This window comes from Saccostrea cucullata, unplaced genomic scaffold (genome assembly GCF_032062105.1).
Source record: "Saccostrea cucullata isolate Sc308-1 unplaced genomic scaffold, CSIRO_AGI_Scuc_v1 ctg4988, whole genome shotgun sequence".
Taxonomy (NCBI): domain Eukaryota; kingdom Metazoa; phylum Mollusca; class Bivalvia; order Ostreida; family Ostreidae; genus Saccostrea; species Saccostrea cuccullata.
Window position 1 is genome coordinate 54,110 of NW_026937299.1, and position 18,809 is coordinate 72,918.

An 18,809-nucleotide genomic window follows, 5' to 3' on the forward strand; every position below is an offset into this window, starting at 1 on the left:
CTTTGGCAGACATTATCGTCCAAGTGTCGTCGAATTCTGTCTGAGGGGTTTGGGCTGAGCTCACGTGTGCAGTCAATTTATTTCATATTGACCTAATTCTCTATATATCTAACACCCACTGTCACCTCTCCTGTGCAGGCTTTTTTCCCAAATTCTTTTTCTTGACTAAGGGAATCTTTGAACAAATGTTTCTTAACAACTTGTATGTAAATGAAATATCAAATTCCTCATATCCAGTGTATGATTATAATAAAGCTTATACAAAGGCTTTCCACCAATGAAACTTCCGATTGAATTGCAGATATCCGACATCTTCAACCAAGTGTTACAGAATTTATTATTAACTAGTCCTGCAAACGTTCTATGAGTAAAACAAAATATTTTTTCTAGCGGTTGCTTCCAGTCTTCAATTTCGTTTTAATGTCATCATTTGAGACTTTAATTCTTGAACATCTGACACGACTGTCTTCAACAGTTCATGTTGTTCGTGTTGATCCTTGACAAACTTTTCTATGATAGCTTTTATTGCATCTTCCCCTTCCTCTTTTAGAGACAGTTTCTGAATGCCTTTGAGACTATCCAAGTACTTTTTACCAGTGAAGGTTTCCAGTCTTTGGCAGATATCTGACATTGTCGACCAGGTATCATGGAATTCTGTCTGAGAGGTGGAGGCTGAACTCACATGTGCAGTCAAACTATTTCGTATTGACCTAATTCTCTCGATATCATCACCCACTCTCACCTCTCTTGCTGCAGGCTCTTCTCCCCATTTTACTTTTGTTGGTTTAGGAATTTTTGAACAAATGTTTCTAATCAACTTGTATGTTAATGAAATATCAAATTCCTCATATCTTGATATTTTTGCTTTTTTCAATTGATCTTCTTGATTTGCGTTTAGATTTAGACTCTTCAACTTTTTGTTTGATAATAAATCCATCTTGTTCTCAACATCAGATGCAGGAATTTCTGATTCTAGAATATCTCTGTATGCCTTATTCAACACATCATTTGTAGCCATACCAAGTTTTGCAAATCTAGACCGGCCTTCTAGGTTTTGTCCAAAGGCCACAGGAGTACTGGAATCACTCCTCTCTCTGAAACAAAATAAACCATAGCTATTATAATACACCAATCTTAACCTCGAAACTAAGTGCTGGAAATAGCCAACTTTTCTAAGCAAATTCAATCTTAGTTCATCTAAAGCCAAAGGAAAAAACATTATAAACCAAGATTAAAATTTCTAAGATTTCCCCATAGGTAAGCAAAGCTAAACCCTAATAGTACAGTTTGTTTTCCAAGGTGATTAAAAAAAGGGCCCTGTTGTAGGTCAAGAAAGGAAAATTAGGATAAAAACAATTTAAATTTACCATTTGATATCATTGAGTTGGTGATATAACATCAATTTCGAAAATTAGGAGTAAGACGAAATGAAAGATTTATATAGAGTAGAACATGTTGTACTCATCTGAGTCTGTAAAACCCTGGTACTTGAACAACGAGGTGATAGATAGTTAATTGCGCAATTTTGGTAAAAGATTGAAAATTTATTTCATTCTTGCAAAACGTTTCATCTACTCCGTACTGGTCTGAAAGAAACTTCACTTGGTGCTTTGAAAAAGGTCACAACACGTTTAGAGATTATAAGCAATATTAGTTTGAAGTATACAGGTATACATTACTACATTTCTTCATTTCATTTTAAGTTTCCGATTATTTTTTCAGGTAAACATCATATTACCTTTAATAAATTTAAATCATGGCACATTATTGGTTTGTAAGAAATCTTTGAGTCAAATAATGATCCATTTTACAAGATATGATAACGTTTATTTTATTTACAAAAATTTATTTCTGAAAGTGATCTTGAACTTGACCAAATGGACTTCCATTGAGATCAAGACATTCTTGATTAAGTTTTCTGTTTAAAGTATTAACTTCAAATGTCTCTCTCTTTAATATTTTTTTCATTCATTGATCTTTTATATGGTCAAAATCAGTACAATTCCTCAGCTGGTAAAAAATATATGTGCCAGTGTTTTTTTCCAACAAAGTTATTGGCTGGACTTAAATATACATATATGCCAACAGACAGGCAGACAATGTAAGTCCTAAAAATAGATTTTTGATATTTGTTTTACAGGGAGTATAAAGATTAATAACTTTTACCTTTTCCCAGAATCCCTGCGTCATCTGTACATTTATCACATGTTTCTCTCGAAGTTGACACTTGCACTGAATTCCATTAGCCTTGATTTTGGACAGCTCACTTGAAACGGTAAAAGATAGATCTTTCTCATTACAAATAATGTTTTGACATTTGTATCCTCTTTCAAATATCTTTGTGCCAATGAATGTTTCCGTCAATTTTTCTATTGCTTTATCAATGGAGTCTCCAATTTCATTTGATATTTCTTTGTCTATAGTCAACGGTTTGATTCTCAGCACCTGCAACTGGATATCGTCATTGCATATGCCAACAACGACCGTGTGTTCATTGTGATCAAACACTGCTGCCGTTTGATAAAGACATGGACTTCCTTCATTATCTTCATCTTTTGCAACACTCCATCTTAGAGAACTTATGCAGTATGCTACCAGTCTGTAGAACATAAACATGGCAAAGGAAGCGAATCGGAAGCACAAAATGGATGAGCATTCCCATTTATCTTCACGGAAGTCAGCTTTAAACTGCTTTTTGTTCATACACGGGACATACCATGACATGCCACCTTCTGATACAGCCTCATATGCATTCAAAGGTACCAGCATTTGAAGTTTCTCCATGTATGGCATAATTTCACTTTTATGTTTCAAGTAAGAGGGTTCATCTTTCCACAGTGCATTTATCACTTTATCTTTAAGTTCCCCCGTTTTGTTGAAGGATTTCCACTCTTTAATTAATTTCCTTTTACAATCTTTATTGATGTGATTTTCATCAGCAATTATCTTGCTGAAAGCATTAGCAAACCACTGAATATCTAGTATAACATGTTCCCTCAAGTCTGCTTCTCCAAAATTCAAAAGAAGACCATTGTCATGGAAACATTTTAAAAATTCGGACATTTCCTTGTCACTTTTGATTTGGTATTCATCAGGAAGAGATGCGTTGAGCTTCCAGATTTCACTCAGGGACAAAACCTTCCAGCCTCCTTCATACAATAACTGCTCCATTAGAGCCCATGAAGAAGGCAATTCAACTTTTGTATTGTTCTCATCTGTGAATAGTTCCACTATGGACTTTTTAATTGACTCTAGTTTTTCCTTGGTATTATCATTAAGTTCCTTTAGACCTACTGCATATTCTCTATCATTCAGAGACTCACTTAACCAATCTCTGTCCTCGTCTGGTACGGCATTCCAAAACTCCCCCAAATACTTGTCTATTTCCTGAAGAAGTAAACAAAGCAAGCATAGAGATATTAATTCATAATTGTTAGCTATGATTTTATTACTGTAAATGCTAAATTGTGTGTTGATGAAAATCTGAAAATACAGAAATTGTATTTTTCTGATTATTTTTTCCGAGAGATTTTTTGAAAATTAGCTTACGGGACATTTTCTGATTATAAAATACATTTTGTCACGGTTAATCTCAAGAACGGTAGAAGATATGTTGTGGCGTGAGCGTCAGTTATTTACTATCAAAAACCTTATTTACACCTTTTTTGTTTTTCAACATTTTTCATTTATTTTTAAAGAATAAAAAGCTTTCACTATAAATATTTTAGATATTAGCATGTGTGAAAATCTGAAGAGTCCAAACTCCGACATTTCGCAATAGGGGTTTATGGAAGTTTCCGACAAAATGAACGAAAGTAACATAAGGATAAATGAAATATAAAGGTATACTTTGATTGTAAAGTGACGACTTAAATTTAATCCAAGGTCTACTCAAAATAAAAAAGAAAGGACTAAAAGTGCAAATGAAATACGAAATTTTTGTTTTGCACGACGGAAAAACAGATCGTATATCATAGTTATAAGAAATAGTTTTTCAAGACAAATCGATGTATATCTGAAGTATAAAGCTTAACTATTGTTTTATGCACATTTGGTCAAATTGCATTTAATCGTTTTGTTTGTAATTTTTTCTGAAAGATATTTAAAGTTGAACATAAATGGTATATGCTAGGGCCAGCCATTGGAGGTTTTAGCATTTCTACCTTTTGTTGTAACTCGGGATAGTTCACCGGGAAATTTAGAATAGTTAAAACTGATAAAGGATTACTACGGAATATTACAATGTGTTAAATTTTCTTCAAAATTTAGGCTATAAGAACGCTGTCACACCTATTTAATGGAACATTCCAAAGAAAAGGCGCGAAATTTCTTGGCGTTTGGCGCGACATTATGGATATTGGCGCGCCTTTCAAAGTTCTTAGACAGGTGTATTGTTGAAGAAGTATATACAAAAACATTCTGAGCAATTGACCCAGTAGCGTAATTTAAGCGCGTTGGGAATAAAAGAGAAAAAAGCGCGTTGGATTTTCACGCTTGCGACCTGGATTCAATCCTCTTTGTGGCAATTTTTTTTATCACTTTTCAGCTCGAAAACTGTCGGACGGAAGACCTCTCGTTGCTCGCAACAAAATCGTTTCTAGTTGTGAGCTATGATTTTATCACTGTAAATGCTAAATTGTGTGTTGATGTTTGAAAATCTGAAAATCATGTGTGTATTTTATGATTTAGTTTTAACAGAATAAACGTTCCATTATAGATTATCAATACCACATTGGATGTAATACATAATTGTGTGATACGATTTACTGTAAATGAAATGAAGTTCTTTTGTAGTTCTAAGTATACACTGTTATTGTGCATTTAACAGATATGTTAATATCAGTTATTCTTCTTTTTTCACATTTCTATTAGACAGAATACTAACATCTGTAGATTTTGTTTCTGTGTGTGTGACAACAAGAAACAGTGGTGCCTTTTTGCCTCCAAATGTCTTGATTGAGGTTATCCAAAACTTCAGGTAGTCTAAAAGAACAACAAAGCATCATGATAAAAAACAAACAAGTCAGTGTCTCTGGAAAGTGTATAGCTTTACTGTTTTGTATTTAAAACATCTAAAAATAAAAGAACTTCAATCTATGATTTTGTTTTTGGGTTTACAATAACCAAGCAGAATTATGAAACTTCATATTTTGAATGCAAATTAAAAGTTATTCAAAAATAAAATATGAACTGTAGGACGTGCAGTAAATAATTTTTGAAGACAATTTCACACATCTTCTTCCTTCAGTGTAACATCTGATTTGTAGAAAAAAGAAATGTATAACGAAGTGATGTACTTGTTCAGGCAAGCAGCATATGCAAAGAAGACCATTTCAATAGCAATACCCTCTGAAAACAGATTCATAATTCCTGACTATACTGACCAACAATTTATGGGTCACATTGGATTATGGTGTGGTGTACTTGTGAAGGCAAGCAGCATAAGGAAAGAAGTCAATCTGATTGGCAACAGATTTATCATTCCTGACTACCAACAGACAATGTATGAGTCACATCCACAGAAATGAACTGATATCCACTACAACTGACTACAGTAAAACTCGTTTAGTACGAACACGGATATAGCGAATTTACGGATATAACGAAGTTTTTCTGGGTACCCGGCAGATTTCTTAACAAATCCTTGTAAAATTTTACGGTTATAACGAACTCTGATATAACGAATTTACGGATATAACGAACTGATTTTGAGTCCCGTTGAGGTTAAATATAATGAAATTCACATCCTTTATAATGAACTCTTAAAGATTATCAAAAAAAATTGATAAATTTAACAGACTCTATTTCTGTTTAGCATTTATATATAAAATCCAATACATAATATGACCTTAGTTATCAAAGATATGTTTTAAATATTTGCTTTCCTAACATATTTGGTAGTAATACTTGAAGGAAAACATGCATATTGCGAATTCACTAAAATGGTTATACGGATATAACAAATTACAGATATAGCGAATTAAATTCACAGGTCCCCAGGACTTTGCTATAACCGGGTTTTACTGTACCCAATGGAATCATCATTATCTCCCACCAAATAACCCCATCTTATTATTGAACCCCATTAGCCTTAAACTGAAAGACAATTATAACATTAGCTATTTTTGAAAATGAACCAAACAAGATGTTTGTAAAACACTTATGCCCCCCTCCTCCACAAGTTGGAGTCTAACAGGGCATAACTCAAGAATGGTGCGATCGTACCCAAACAAAACTTGAACTAGATACTCATCTGACTAATCTGTATACTAAATTCCACTTCAATGTATGCAACCTCTTCAAAGAAAATGAACGGAAACTGCAAATAATTTGTTTTTTGATAAGTCCAAGGGGCATACCTCTGTCAAAAATGGTGCAATCGTACCCAAAACAGAACGTGACATAGAAATTTAAGATATATCTGTATACCAAATTTCATTTCAGTATGTGCAACGGTTGTGAAGAAAATGAACGGAAACTAAATGGACCGACAGACAGCTGCAAAGCAATACCGGGTATGCCTTCCCTTCTTCGAAGGGAGGCATAAAAATATACATCTTCCTACTATATTCATAACATTCTTCTTTTTTCCAAGATATATTTTTGTGTGCGTCTCATTATGTGAATACATTTCAATCAAGGGTTTTTTTTCTTGTAGAATTATTTTAACAAAAAGGAGGCTGTGGAGATACCGGTTGTACTTTAAAGTAAGATAAAAGTAGCACTTGGATTTGCAACTTTGCAACAGTAATAAATAGAATAATAATTCTTAGTTTTGTCTCTTGTTGTGGAAAAATTTATTGCAATCAGACTAAAACTGTAGGAGCAGGAGCCTTATAAAATAATTTTACAGAAATTTTGATTTGAGTAACCATGGCAACATTTAACAAAATCAACCAGAAGTCTCTGATGAGACTGTAGCTCTACTAGTATGTACATATAACAAAGGAAAAGTAGCACTTGAATTTGAAACTTTTCAACAGTCAGCAATAAATGACTGTATGTCTATGAGTGTAGTCTACTTGTTTGCCAAGTTATATAATTTATATTGAAATCAGACCAAAGCTGTAGGAGGAGCAGAGTTTTTAAAAATTGTTTACAGACAGGCAGATGGACAACAGACACCTAACTATCGCATAAGCTCTTTTGAACTCTGAATAGTAAAGCTAAACATGTTTTTTTTAATATTTCAATCTATTAAACAAAGCGGTAACGGGCTGTTTATTGTCTGCGAACAAAATTATAAGTAGTTGCCTAGACAAGTGTTTTACCTTTGTATGTCCACACAGAGAAGATTGATCCTTCTTGATTATCTTTATCTTTCTCTTTATCGACAACATCTTCAAACCTCTTAGTCATGTCCAACACAAGGATGAAGAAAGCCTTTGGTGTTACGTAAATTTGGTGACAGGCATAATACGCTAACTGGCCAGCAAAATCCAGCATGCTAACAGTTGGGAATTTTTCTTTATCAGACAAGATTTTCTGAAAAATTTTATCCTTCACCATAGCTGTAGCTTCTGAGGAGAGAGCACTGGCCATTACATCTACTGAGTTCTCTTCTTTTCTGCGTTTAGTTGGTGGGCTAGAAAACTCTACTTTCTCTTCTTTCTTTTCCTCTGTGCTATGAATAACTTCAGTGTCTTTATCAGTATTTTTCATTTCCAGGTTGTCCCCATGTTCATTTGTATTGGAGCTGTCAACTGCACTGCTTGGGTCTGGTTTTAAATCTGCAGCGTTTATCCTAATAAATTTCTTCAATGGTGAGTCATCATCAGCCACTGTAATAGGAGATTTGTTATTCAGTAAATAAATTCATTTTAAAACTTGTTATATAGTAACTGTATACAGTAGCTGCAACGCTATTGTTGACAAACCAATCATGCAGAATCGCTTGTGATCATTCACATTATAGATTATGTCACGTATTTTTAGGTCAGTCTTTTTCTAAATTTATTATTTTATTTGTTTATTTAATATTTTGCAGTATTTATATAACCCCCGGTCACTCGTTCTATTTTTAGAATAGTTTGTTTACACCCGGTCACTCATTAGGAGTGACGGTCCTTTGTTTATACCCCATCACCCCGTAGGAGTGATGGTCATTTAGTATATATACGGGTACTTACTTGATACGGAGATGCAGTTTTGATATAGTTGTGCTGGGATACACTTCGCTCAAATATTGTTTCAGGATTAATTATACAGTGTTTTTTGTGTTGATTTTGGATGATTCTTAACTATGATTATGTGTAAATAAAATGTAAACCAATACTGACTTTTGATTTCCAAGGAGAGAGTAAATGGCCGGGGGCGATTAAATACCTGAATTACGCATTGAGCGTTTACTTATATCTTACATATTATTGCTACCTGCAATAAGAAATGGATTAATTATCTGATAATCACTTGGACGTTACAACTGGTGGCAGCAGGTGGGATCTAACAATTCCGGTGTGATTTAACAATTCCGGTGTGATTTATTTATGTGATAATTCAGTGAATTTGTGAACTATGGATTTACCTAGAAATGTTTTGAACCAGAGACTGGCGTACATTTATGATTATGATGATTCGGGGAATAAAGTGCTCATCAGGATTGAACCATTCTATTTGAGGAAAGAGTGTTCGAATTGTTACAATATGTTCATAAAAACAGAAAATCGGCATCGTTTGATAATCGAAAATAAAAGTATTGTGAGCTATTTCTACCGATGTCCGGCATGTGCTTGTTGCATCAAGATTCACGTGTAACTTTATTAAATGTGATGTGAATAATGTAATTATTTTGTCAAGCTGGATTTATTTGTGAGTGGTGTTTTGGTGGCGCACATTGCAGTGATGTTGACATTGCTATTCAAGCAACAAATTACATATGGAAACTATACGAAGTGCGAAGACTCCTAGGGCCCTGCGAAGTTCAGTGCGAAGAAATTTGTTGACGGAATTTGAGGAAGCAGAAACTCCAATTTGTCGTACACCCGACTTTGATTTACGTACTCTGGGAACGAAGGTACAATTGACACCCAAAGTCGAACATCCTAAGGGATGCATTGGGGAAATTTGTTAAAATTCTGGATGTATGTGAGTTTACTGTGTGTTTCAGTGATAGCTGTGATTTACAAATTTTTCCCTGGCGAATTTTTGTGTTGGATTACTCGAGAATTCATTTTCATAAAAGGATCTATTCTGGGATGCATTGTGATAGGAAATGTAATTTGGAAACTATGTGTTAACCGAGAACGCAACATAGAGGAATCCGGACAGCCTGTATCTAGTACTGTGCGAGGAAGTCGAACTCGACTGAGAACAAACAGAGAAAACGCAGATTTTTCACATGTCACACCTGCAGTCTCTAGCCAATCACCGGATATTCATATTCCTGTGAAACGAGTATTTAAGGGAGATGGATCCACTATTTGGAGCGAGTTCATTCGATACTTTGAAAATGTGTCAAGTTTGAATCAGTGGCCAGAGCAGCGCATGAGACGCATTCTTTTAACAATTTTAAGGGATCAAGCTAAAGCGTTTGCGTATGGACTTCCAGAAAATACTTTGGGACAGTACAAGTTATTGAAAGAGGCACTAAATCAGAGATTTGGGCATACAGCGCTTAAGGAGAGCCGAAGCTAAGCTGCGCAGTAAACTGGACAAAGAAACATTCGAGGATTTCGGACAGGCCATTCAGGACTTGTACCGTCGTGCTTATCCTGAGAACAGAGAGTATGTAATGGAAAACTCAATGAAAACATTCCTGGATAACTGTAGCGATAATGACGACTTCCGCCTTGCAGTTAAGAGAACACGCCCAAGAACTTTAGATGAAGCTGTTACAGCTGCTATGCAAGAAGAGTGCATACGCTTTACCGAAAATAAAAAGCCCCACGTGAAGAAAGAATACCAACCTTAGGTGTACACAGTTACAGACAAACAGTACTTTGATAACAGAACGTCAACTAAAAATGTCGACCATACGGTGAAAAGATGTAAAAAGTGTAACTCGTCTCAGCATCTAATGAGAAATTGTCCAAAGAATAAGCTATCGGAAAACAATGGCAACCATGATGTCAGTAAACCCAGAACAGGAAGTGTCAAATATTCCGGAGATGGAAGTCAGCAGTTAAACTTGAATCGACCGAGGCAGTAGTAGGCCATGCGTCGGTCACCGCACAAAATAGGCCTAGTACAGAAAACTTACAGCGTCATGTTTCATGTTCTGAAACTCAAACAGATGTTGTAACGCACACAGATTTCGGAGTTAAAGCGGATGTGCAGAGTAAAATGACTGATGATCTAGTGATTGTCCATGGGAAAAATGGGAAATATTGGAGCTAGTGCGTAAGAAATTCAAAACTGCTGATGGAAGGGGTTAAAAACCATTGGAACTGCAAAAATGATTCTAACTTTCGGAGATATGAATGTCTATTTACGCGTTTTCGTGGGAGGCGTACAGTGTAATTTGCTTGGACAGGATTTATGACAAAACTTCAAGGGCAGTGGAATTATGATGATAATAGCCAAAGTTTGAGCTTGAGAACTGCCAGCTCTAGTGAGGAAATCGAACAAAGCTGCCTGGTAGTGTCTGTGGAAAATAGCGTTATTCCACCGAGGCATGAAGCTGTGTTAAAGTCAAAAGTGAATTCTAGGACCAACATCAAAGAAGGAATATTAGTGCTGATTAAACAATTTGTGCATAGTCATGGACTGACTGTGGCGCATACATTGGTGAACGTGGGAAATGGCGTTGTGTATGTGCATGTATTTAATCCTGGGAACAGTGAAATTTGTGTGAAGACAAATACGGAAATTGCACTATTACCACCAGTGAGTTGTGTTTGTGATTCATTTCCATCGAATGATGTGTGTAATGTGCAAACCGGAAGTGTGTCCGATGAACTTCCGAATTTCCTATGTGATGTGTTTCAACAAGGATGTGAAAACCTGTCAAAAGAACAAGCAATGGAATTCAAAAAGTTTTTACTAGGACGTCAATTTGTGTTTGCTGATCCTAAAATGCCCACGGAGCGCACAAGAATAGGAGAACATCGTATCAACATAAGTGACAACAGACCATTTCAAGATCGAGTGAGAAGAGTTCCTATATTCAAGCGAGATATATTAGATTCTGAAATTGAAAAGTTGCTGAAACAAGGATTGATCTAGAAATCAAATAGCCCCTGGTCATCTCCACTTGTTTTGGTACAAAAGAAAGATAAATCATGGAGATTATGTGTAGATTATAGGCGACTGAATGCACAGACAATTAAGGATGCATACCCTATCCCGAGAATTGCCGATGATCTCGACTCATTAGCTGGATCGAGATGGTTTACCTTGCTGGATCTTAACATGGCTTACCACCAAATTCCAATGAGGGAAAGTGATAAAGAGAAAACGGCATTCGGAACCCCTCGCGGTGGATTATTTCAATACAAAGTAATGCCTTTTGGATTGTGTAATGCTCCTGCTACTTTCCAGAGAGTGATAGAACAAGCATTGTTTGGATTACAGTGGCATATTGCAGTGCTATATCTGGACGATATAATTGTATGTAGTCGTGATTTTGAGGAACATTTGAGAAACCTAAGCCGTGTGTTTGATCGCTTAGAAAGTGCAAATTTAAAACTGAAAGCAAGCAAGTGTTTCTTCTTCAGAAAAGAAGTAAATTTCCTAGGACATGTTGTTTCGGAACAAGGAATTATGACTGATCCCAGTAAGACAAAGGCCGTGCGAGAGTGGCAAGCTCCACAAAGTGTCACGGAACTGCGTAGTTTTCTTGGATTTGTTTCATACTATAAACGCGATTACAATTATATTGTCCTTTAATCATATGCAGTTTTAATCATGTCAGGTGATAGGAAACGAGCATACGTCCTTTTGGCAGGTTTTATAACACATCAATTTGTATACAAAATTTCATTTCAATGTGTGCAAAAAATGAACAAACACTGATAGTTGACTGACAGACAGACAACCCAGAGACGGACAACAGCAAAGCAATATACCATGTTAGTTTAGCAGGGTGATAATTCGGCTTATTTTGGCGTTTTGATGACAGTCTGCTTAAATTTTAATCACTAAAATATTCAGTACTCTTCTTAGTGTTCATTTGCAAAAGAGATGAAAACCTGTGTCCGCTAAAATAAATTACGCCAAAATTACTGGCATACCTTTGAGAAGTCAAAACGCCAAATTTTACACCCGCCAAGAAAACGCGCTAAACAGTACCCTCCATTCTTCAAAGAGGGGCATACTACCCCCCGGAACCCCTGACCAAGGGGACCATGAAACTCATAAGTTTAGAAAAAGCACTCTTCCCTCTTATTACTATGTACTTAGTTCATCAGCTTAATACCCAGGAGCAGAAGAGAAGATTTTTTATTTTTTATTTTTATTTCCTTTCATCTATAAATACGTTATGCTAAATTTGGTTGAAATAGGTTCAGTGGTTGACCAGAGGAAATGCTAAAAATGATTAAAATTTATGATCGATGGACGACAAACAACGTACGAAGACCAACGAAAAACAGATACATTGTAGCCATAAGTCACCTGATAGTTGACTAAACGAAGATGGCGAGGGCTAGGGCATGTGTTGAGGAAACCATCCAACAACATCACCAAAGTAGCCCTTAATTAAATGGATACCAGAAGGGAAGAGGAAAACTGGTAAGCCAAAGACAACCTGGCGATTGAAGGACTGTTGAAATAGAAATGAAGGACCAGAAGCTAACTTGTGGAGAACTGGAGAAAAATGTTTAAGATAGAGAGAAGTGGATAAGTTTAGTGCCTGCCCTATATGCCCGCCAGCATAACAAGGACTAGTAAATATGTTAGGCTAAAAAGATTAAGGGCATCAATGCCACTTTACGCAAGATTTTTATCAATTTTAAGCCTGGGTTTGTAAATAACACAAATAAGATCCGTTTACAAAATGTGACATATATGACAACTTTTATAATAGGGGTGCAAATACAACGGGTTTTGCTTTATACTACTCAAGGATGCCTCCATATCACTATAGCATAAAACTTTCCTGTTCTTGAGAAAAAGATTTTAATTATTTTTTTATAAAGTCTGTCTTTATTTAACATTTTTTAAATCATCTTCATATTTCTTTGTAAAAAATTAATCCCCAGTTGTGACCCTTCCATATCCCGCGGGGTCATGATGTGATATTAATATGTATTTAGTCAGAAAATGCTTATTTTAAATTGTATGTCAAATATTATTATGCAGGCACGTAGCATCAATTTTGAAAGTGGGGAGGGGGGGGGAGGCAGCCACTGAAATTTTTTTTTTACTTACCTGAAAAAGTTGACAAGCAAAACCAAATTGCCCAAATTAGAAAATCCTATTTGGTGGGGGGGGGGGGGGGGGGGGGGTTGGAGGAGGCAAACTTTTTTCACTACCAATTCCTTTCAATTTCTATTTTTTAACCTTACAATACTATATTTCCTTCATATTACTTTACTTTAGTATAAAGTGGGGGGGGGGGTGGGGCAACCAACCTTTCAATGAACATTTTCTATAGTAAAAGTATTGTTGACAAAAAAAGTGGTGGGGGGGGGGGCAGGCCCTGTTATGTGTATGTTTGAATTAATTTACCTTTAATAAATGATCATAAAAATATACTTATTAAAATAAATGCAAATTATGCCAGGTTTAAGTTATTCATATTAGCTACTTTTATATACCTTTTGACACGGGTGACTGGTTTTGATTTCGCATTGGTTACATGGTTTTGTAAGTTCATTCCAGTCCTGGTGTTTTCCCGGGCTAGGTGTTTTTGGAGATTTGTAATTTGAATTCAATTTCTTTACAATCAACTTAAGAGTTTTTGGTATTTGGATCTCAGGTTTGTTTGATCAGGTTTGTTATTTATTACAGAGTGTATGTACTCATTTTCCTTTATTTTACCTAATTACCATTCGAATACGAATGTATGGCGATAACGTGTTTTGTGAAGAGTGCAGTAAGTTTAATCTTTTAAGGGGGCCGACTATTGTTTCCATTGCGCAATATTTCGCGCATCATAGTAAAAGGAAGCGTATTTACTGTTTTAATGCAACTTTTTTTACTTAATTATTAAAATTAAACAAAATTAAGAAATTCTAGATATAACAAGAGATGTTTGTAAAACACTTATACCCCCCTCCCCCAAATTGGAATTTTTTTGTAAGTCCAAGGGGCATAACTCTGTCAAAAAAGGCACGATTGTACCCAAAACAGAACTTGACTTAGATATTCATCTGATAAATCTGTATATGCAATTTCATCTCAGTATGTGCAATGGGTGCAAAGAAAATGAATGGAAACTGCAAATAATTGGAATTTTTTCAAACTCCAAGAGGCATAACTCTGTCAAAAATGGTGCAATTGTACCCAAAACAAAACTTGACCTAGATATTAATGTGATACATCTGTATACCAAATTTTATTTCAGTATGTGCAAAAGTTGCAAAGAAAATGAATGGAAACTGCAAATTATTGAAATTTTTCTAAGTCCAAGGGGCATAACTGTCAAAAATGGTGCGATCATACTCAAAACAGAACTTGACCTAGATATTTAAGTGATATATCTCTATACCAAATTTGATATCAGTATGTGCAAAATTTGCAAAGAAAATGAGTGGAAACTGCAAATAATTGAAATTTTTCTATGTCAAAGGGGCATAACTCTGTCAAAAATGGTGCGATTGTACCCAAAACAGAACTTGACCTAGATATTAATGTGATATATTTCTATACCAAATTTGAATTCAGTATGTGCAACAGTTGCAGAGAAAATGAGCGGAAACTAGTGTTGTCAAATCGGTTGAAAATCAAAATCGATTAATCGGTAGCATCGGTTGACCCTAACCAACTGATCATCGGACAATAATCGAATCGGTTACCCTTTGCATAAATAGGCATTAGATTTTATATAACTTAGAATTTTATTGTTAAATAATGTAAGTTAAGATGCATTGTACAGATCGAAATTCTAAAAACAGTATATATGCAGTTTGATAAACAATTTCAGCAATACAGATTTTTGCATGATTAGGAGTTACTTGGCCTGGGGAAAGTAAGCATTGACAGATCAGGCTTTAAATTACATGATCATCTAAAATGTATATGGAATTAATTTTTTAACTGTTATATAATATAAGACATTTAATATTGCAAATCCTCATGATTCCGAATGAAATGACAATTAGTGAATTCCCCCAAATACTGAAAACTAATATATTTCATTTATACAAGTACAGATGTACTTTAGTTTCTTGACTTTAGAAATACAAATATCATTATCTTTTGATTTACTTTAAACAAAGTTTAAGTAAAAAAGACATGTGCTGAAATATACCGATTAATCGATTGTTCAAATCTCCAATCGATTGTCTAAAATCGACAGCCTTTCCGACCGATCATCGATTATAAATCGATCATCGTGACAACACTAGCGGAAACTGCAAATAATTGAAATTTTTCTAAGTCCAAGGGGCATTACTCTGTCAAAAATGGTGCGACTGTACCCAAAACAGAACTTGACCTTGATATTCATGTGATATACCTGTATATCAAATTTCATTTCAGTATGTGCAATGGTTGCGAAGAAAATGAACGGAAACTAAGTGGACCGACAGACCGACAGACGGACAGACCGACCGACAGACAGCAGCAAAGCAATATGCCCTCCCTAAGGATGGGTATCGCCAAAAAATTTGTATCACGATATATCACGATTTTTTCCCACAATATCATGATAATATCATGATATTTTTAAAAGCAGTTTTTACAATGGTTTTATATGAAAAGTCATTATTTTTCTAAAAAATATGCTAGAAAAACTAAATTTTACGTTCTTGAAATTTTTATGTATATAAAATTAATTATGTTTGGACGGAAAGATACCGTTCTTTTCACTTTTTACATCATTTTTATACTTTCTGCAATTGTAATTTGAAAGATTGAACAAATAAATGAATAATTATTGGACTTTATAATATGTACTTAAAAACCGATATTTAGGTCTCCGTATCACGATACGTATCATGCAACAAAAAATCGCGATATACCGATAAAATCGCACATCCCTAGCCCTCACTTCTTCGGAGGGGGGCATAAAAATGTAATTACAATTTGATATAACTGATTTTTTAACTGATTTTGCAATTGATAGGTAGGTTGACGTCTTTGCAGTGTGTTTTTGACGTTATGATAATCTGCAGCTCTTAAAGAAAGGGGTAATAAAAATAATATTAAAGAAATAGTAATAAACATACGCTCTTGAAATTTAAAACATAGAAATTTGAGAATATTTCTAATATTTTTATTATGTTTTCATGTGAATCCATTGTGTACATCAGATTTTGTAATACTCCATAAAAATAGTAAAATTTGCTAATTTTTTGCATTTTGAGATGCCCCCCTCTGGTAACAAGACGGTAGAATTTTGTGTTTCTTACATATATTGTATAATATAGTATTACTCATCAAATATTATAGTTTGAACAAAATGTCTATTGTAGTATTTGTATAATTTGCTTTAAAGTGCTAAAAATTGGAATTGTCCTATCCAATCCTATAGTAAATGCACCTGTATTTTGAGACGGTCCCTCTAAAATACCTGGACGGTAGATTTCCCCCAAACTTTGCATGTACACTGCAGTTCATGTAAGTTATATATGTTATAAAAATGAAGAGTTTTGCTATTGTAGTTTTCACACAATAAAACTATAGTCAGCCCCCTTAAATCTAACATCAAGTTTTTTTGCTTAAATTACAGATTTAGTAATTGCATTTTTATCATATTATTTTGAATTCATAGTCTTAAATGGGAGAATGACTTAATGAGCAGGATTTTGAAAAATTGTTAAATTTTCATAAAACCTTCCCATTTATTTCAGTCATTGAGTAAATTATTTACAGTAACACAGAGTATAAAGATTATAAAGCCTAATATACAGGGAAACACAAAAAAACCATACTCTTGCCGCATTTTACTTTTGATTTTTACATCTCATGTGAGGTAAGAGTATATATGTATATGTGTGTCTTGTTTGCATGAAATTTGAGTTTCATGATATTTTCTATGTTTAAAAATTAATTCAATTCTGGTAAATGAAAGTTAAATTCGTTGATTCTGTTCATAATTTATTGTTTCTAAATTCGAAGTATGGAAATCCTCCATGGCACCTGATCCAACCTCTGATGTTTCGGAAGTCCAAGTTTGCTCTACTCCTATTTTGTATTGTTTTATGGATTTTAATATTGAATACTGTTTGTTATCTCCATATCCTTCATCCAAGGATGTTTTAAACTAGGTTTTTTAAAAATTGCCTAATGAATCTTGATTCAAAATTGAAAATGTGAAAAGTTTACGTATGGACAGATGGACGAACGGGGGACAATGGATGATCAGAAAAGCTCACTTTAGCTTTAACTTAGGTGAGCTAAAAACTCAGGTTGGCTTCTTCTGATTAAAAAATGACTTGTTTGTCATTTGTACTATGAATTTGTATCAGAAATTATCTTTACCTTCTAAAACTTTATCTCTAACAATAAACAGATGTTGATGGACTTCCAGTCCCCTGGTGGACTCTGTAACTTCACCGACATTTTGATGTTGCCCTCTTAATCTCTTCAGTAGCGTTGTTTTTCCAGCCTCAGCACATCCAACAAGTATTCCTCTGGCATGGGAAACAGTCGTTTTCTCCTTCCTCAGAAACTTCTTCAACTCATCCACTTTATTTATATCATCACTGTTTGGATCTAAAACAAAAACAGTCATGTTCTCAGAATGGACATCAGAACACACACATGAAGTAGAATTTGAAATTTTGTTTTAATCCATTTTGTAGATATCTCAAAAATATGTTACTCAACTTACTCTGATATTTTTATATCTTAATTACATTTATCTTCTGACATCATTTCAAGAATATTATCTGATTTTTTTTTGTTGCTTTGGTCATATAATATACCTCATGGGCTAAGAACAAGGTATGTTAATAAACATTTTTTGCATACAAAAACAAGATGTGTTTGTGAAACACTGATGCCCCCGTATGGCAACATAGCAAAGATTAAACTTTTCTTCAATGCAAATTTAATTAATTGGTACCAAAAGTAGGGTATTCTCACAGGAAAACAATTAAGGAATTTGAAAGTAGGTCAATGTTAAATATTTTCCAATAAGTACAAAAATCTCCAAGGTCAAGGTCAAAAGGTCAAGGTAATTGGTATCCAATGAAAAGTCTTGCCATATAAGATACTAGAGTATGGAAGCCCTAGCCCTAACCGTTCAGAAGTTATGGCCAAGGCTAATTTTTTTTTAATGTAGGTCAAACTCCAAGGTCAAGGTCAAAGGGTCAAAATTCTTGTTATCAAATGGAAGGTATTTTCACAAGGATTGGATATGTAAAGTATGAAAGCACTAGCCCTAACTCTTTAAAAGTTATGGTCAAGGTTTACTTTTAAATTAGGTCAAACTCAAAGGTCAAGGGGTCAAAGTTCTTGGTAATAAATGAAAGGACTTCTCACAAGAATTACATATATGAAGTATGAAAGCCCTATCCCTTACCATTCAAAAGTTATGGCCAAGGTTAAAGTTTTTTCACAAATACGAAAATTTACAAGGTCAAAGTCAAAGGGTCAAGGTTGTTGGTATCAAATGAAAGATCTTTCAACAAAGAATACATATGTGAAGTACATGTATAAATGTCCTGGTGTCTACTGTTCAAAACATATGTCCAAAGTAAAAGTTTAAAAATTTCCTGTAAAAGTGGGACAAACTCCAAGGTCAAGCTCAAAAAGTCAAA

General features: G+C 34.5%; 1 protein-coding gene across 1 annotated transcript; it reads right to left on the reverse strand.

Moving 5' to 3' along the window:
* Nucleotides 1–406: 406 nt before the first annotated feature.
* Nucleotides 407–17,779, reverse strand: LOC134247782 (uncharacterized). The gene is made up of 5 exons (XM_062730171.1): nucleotides 17,527–17,779; nucleotides 7,272–7,781; nucleotides 4,886–4,983; nucleotides 2,167–3,387; nucleotides 407–817 (listed from the first exon to the last, which is right to left on the reverse strand). The coding sequence occupies exons 1-5, from the start codon at nucleotides 17,777–17,779 to the stop codon at nucleotides 407–409; spliced, it is 2,493 nt and encodes an 830-aa protein (XP_062586155.1).
* Between the last annotated feature and the right edge of the window lie 1,030 nt (nucleotides 17,780–18,809).

Coding starts and splice junctions, on each gene's coding strand:
- LOC134247782 (XM_062730171.1), bottom strand. CDS start 17,779: ATGACTGTTTTTGTTTTAGATCCAAACAGTGATGATATAAATAAAGTG. Junction 7,782..17,526: donor TAGAGATAAAGTTTTAGAAG/GTAAAGATAATT, acceptor CTCCTATTACAG/TGGCTGATGATGACTCACCA. Junction 4,984..7,271: donor CTCTGTGTGGACATACAAAG/GTAAAACACTTG, acceptor TTGTTCTTTTAG/ACTACCTGAAGTTTTGGATA.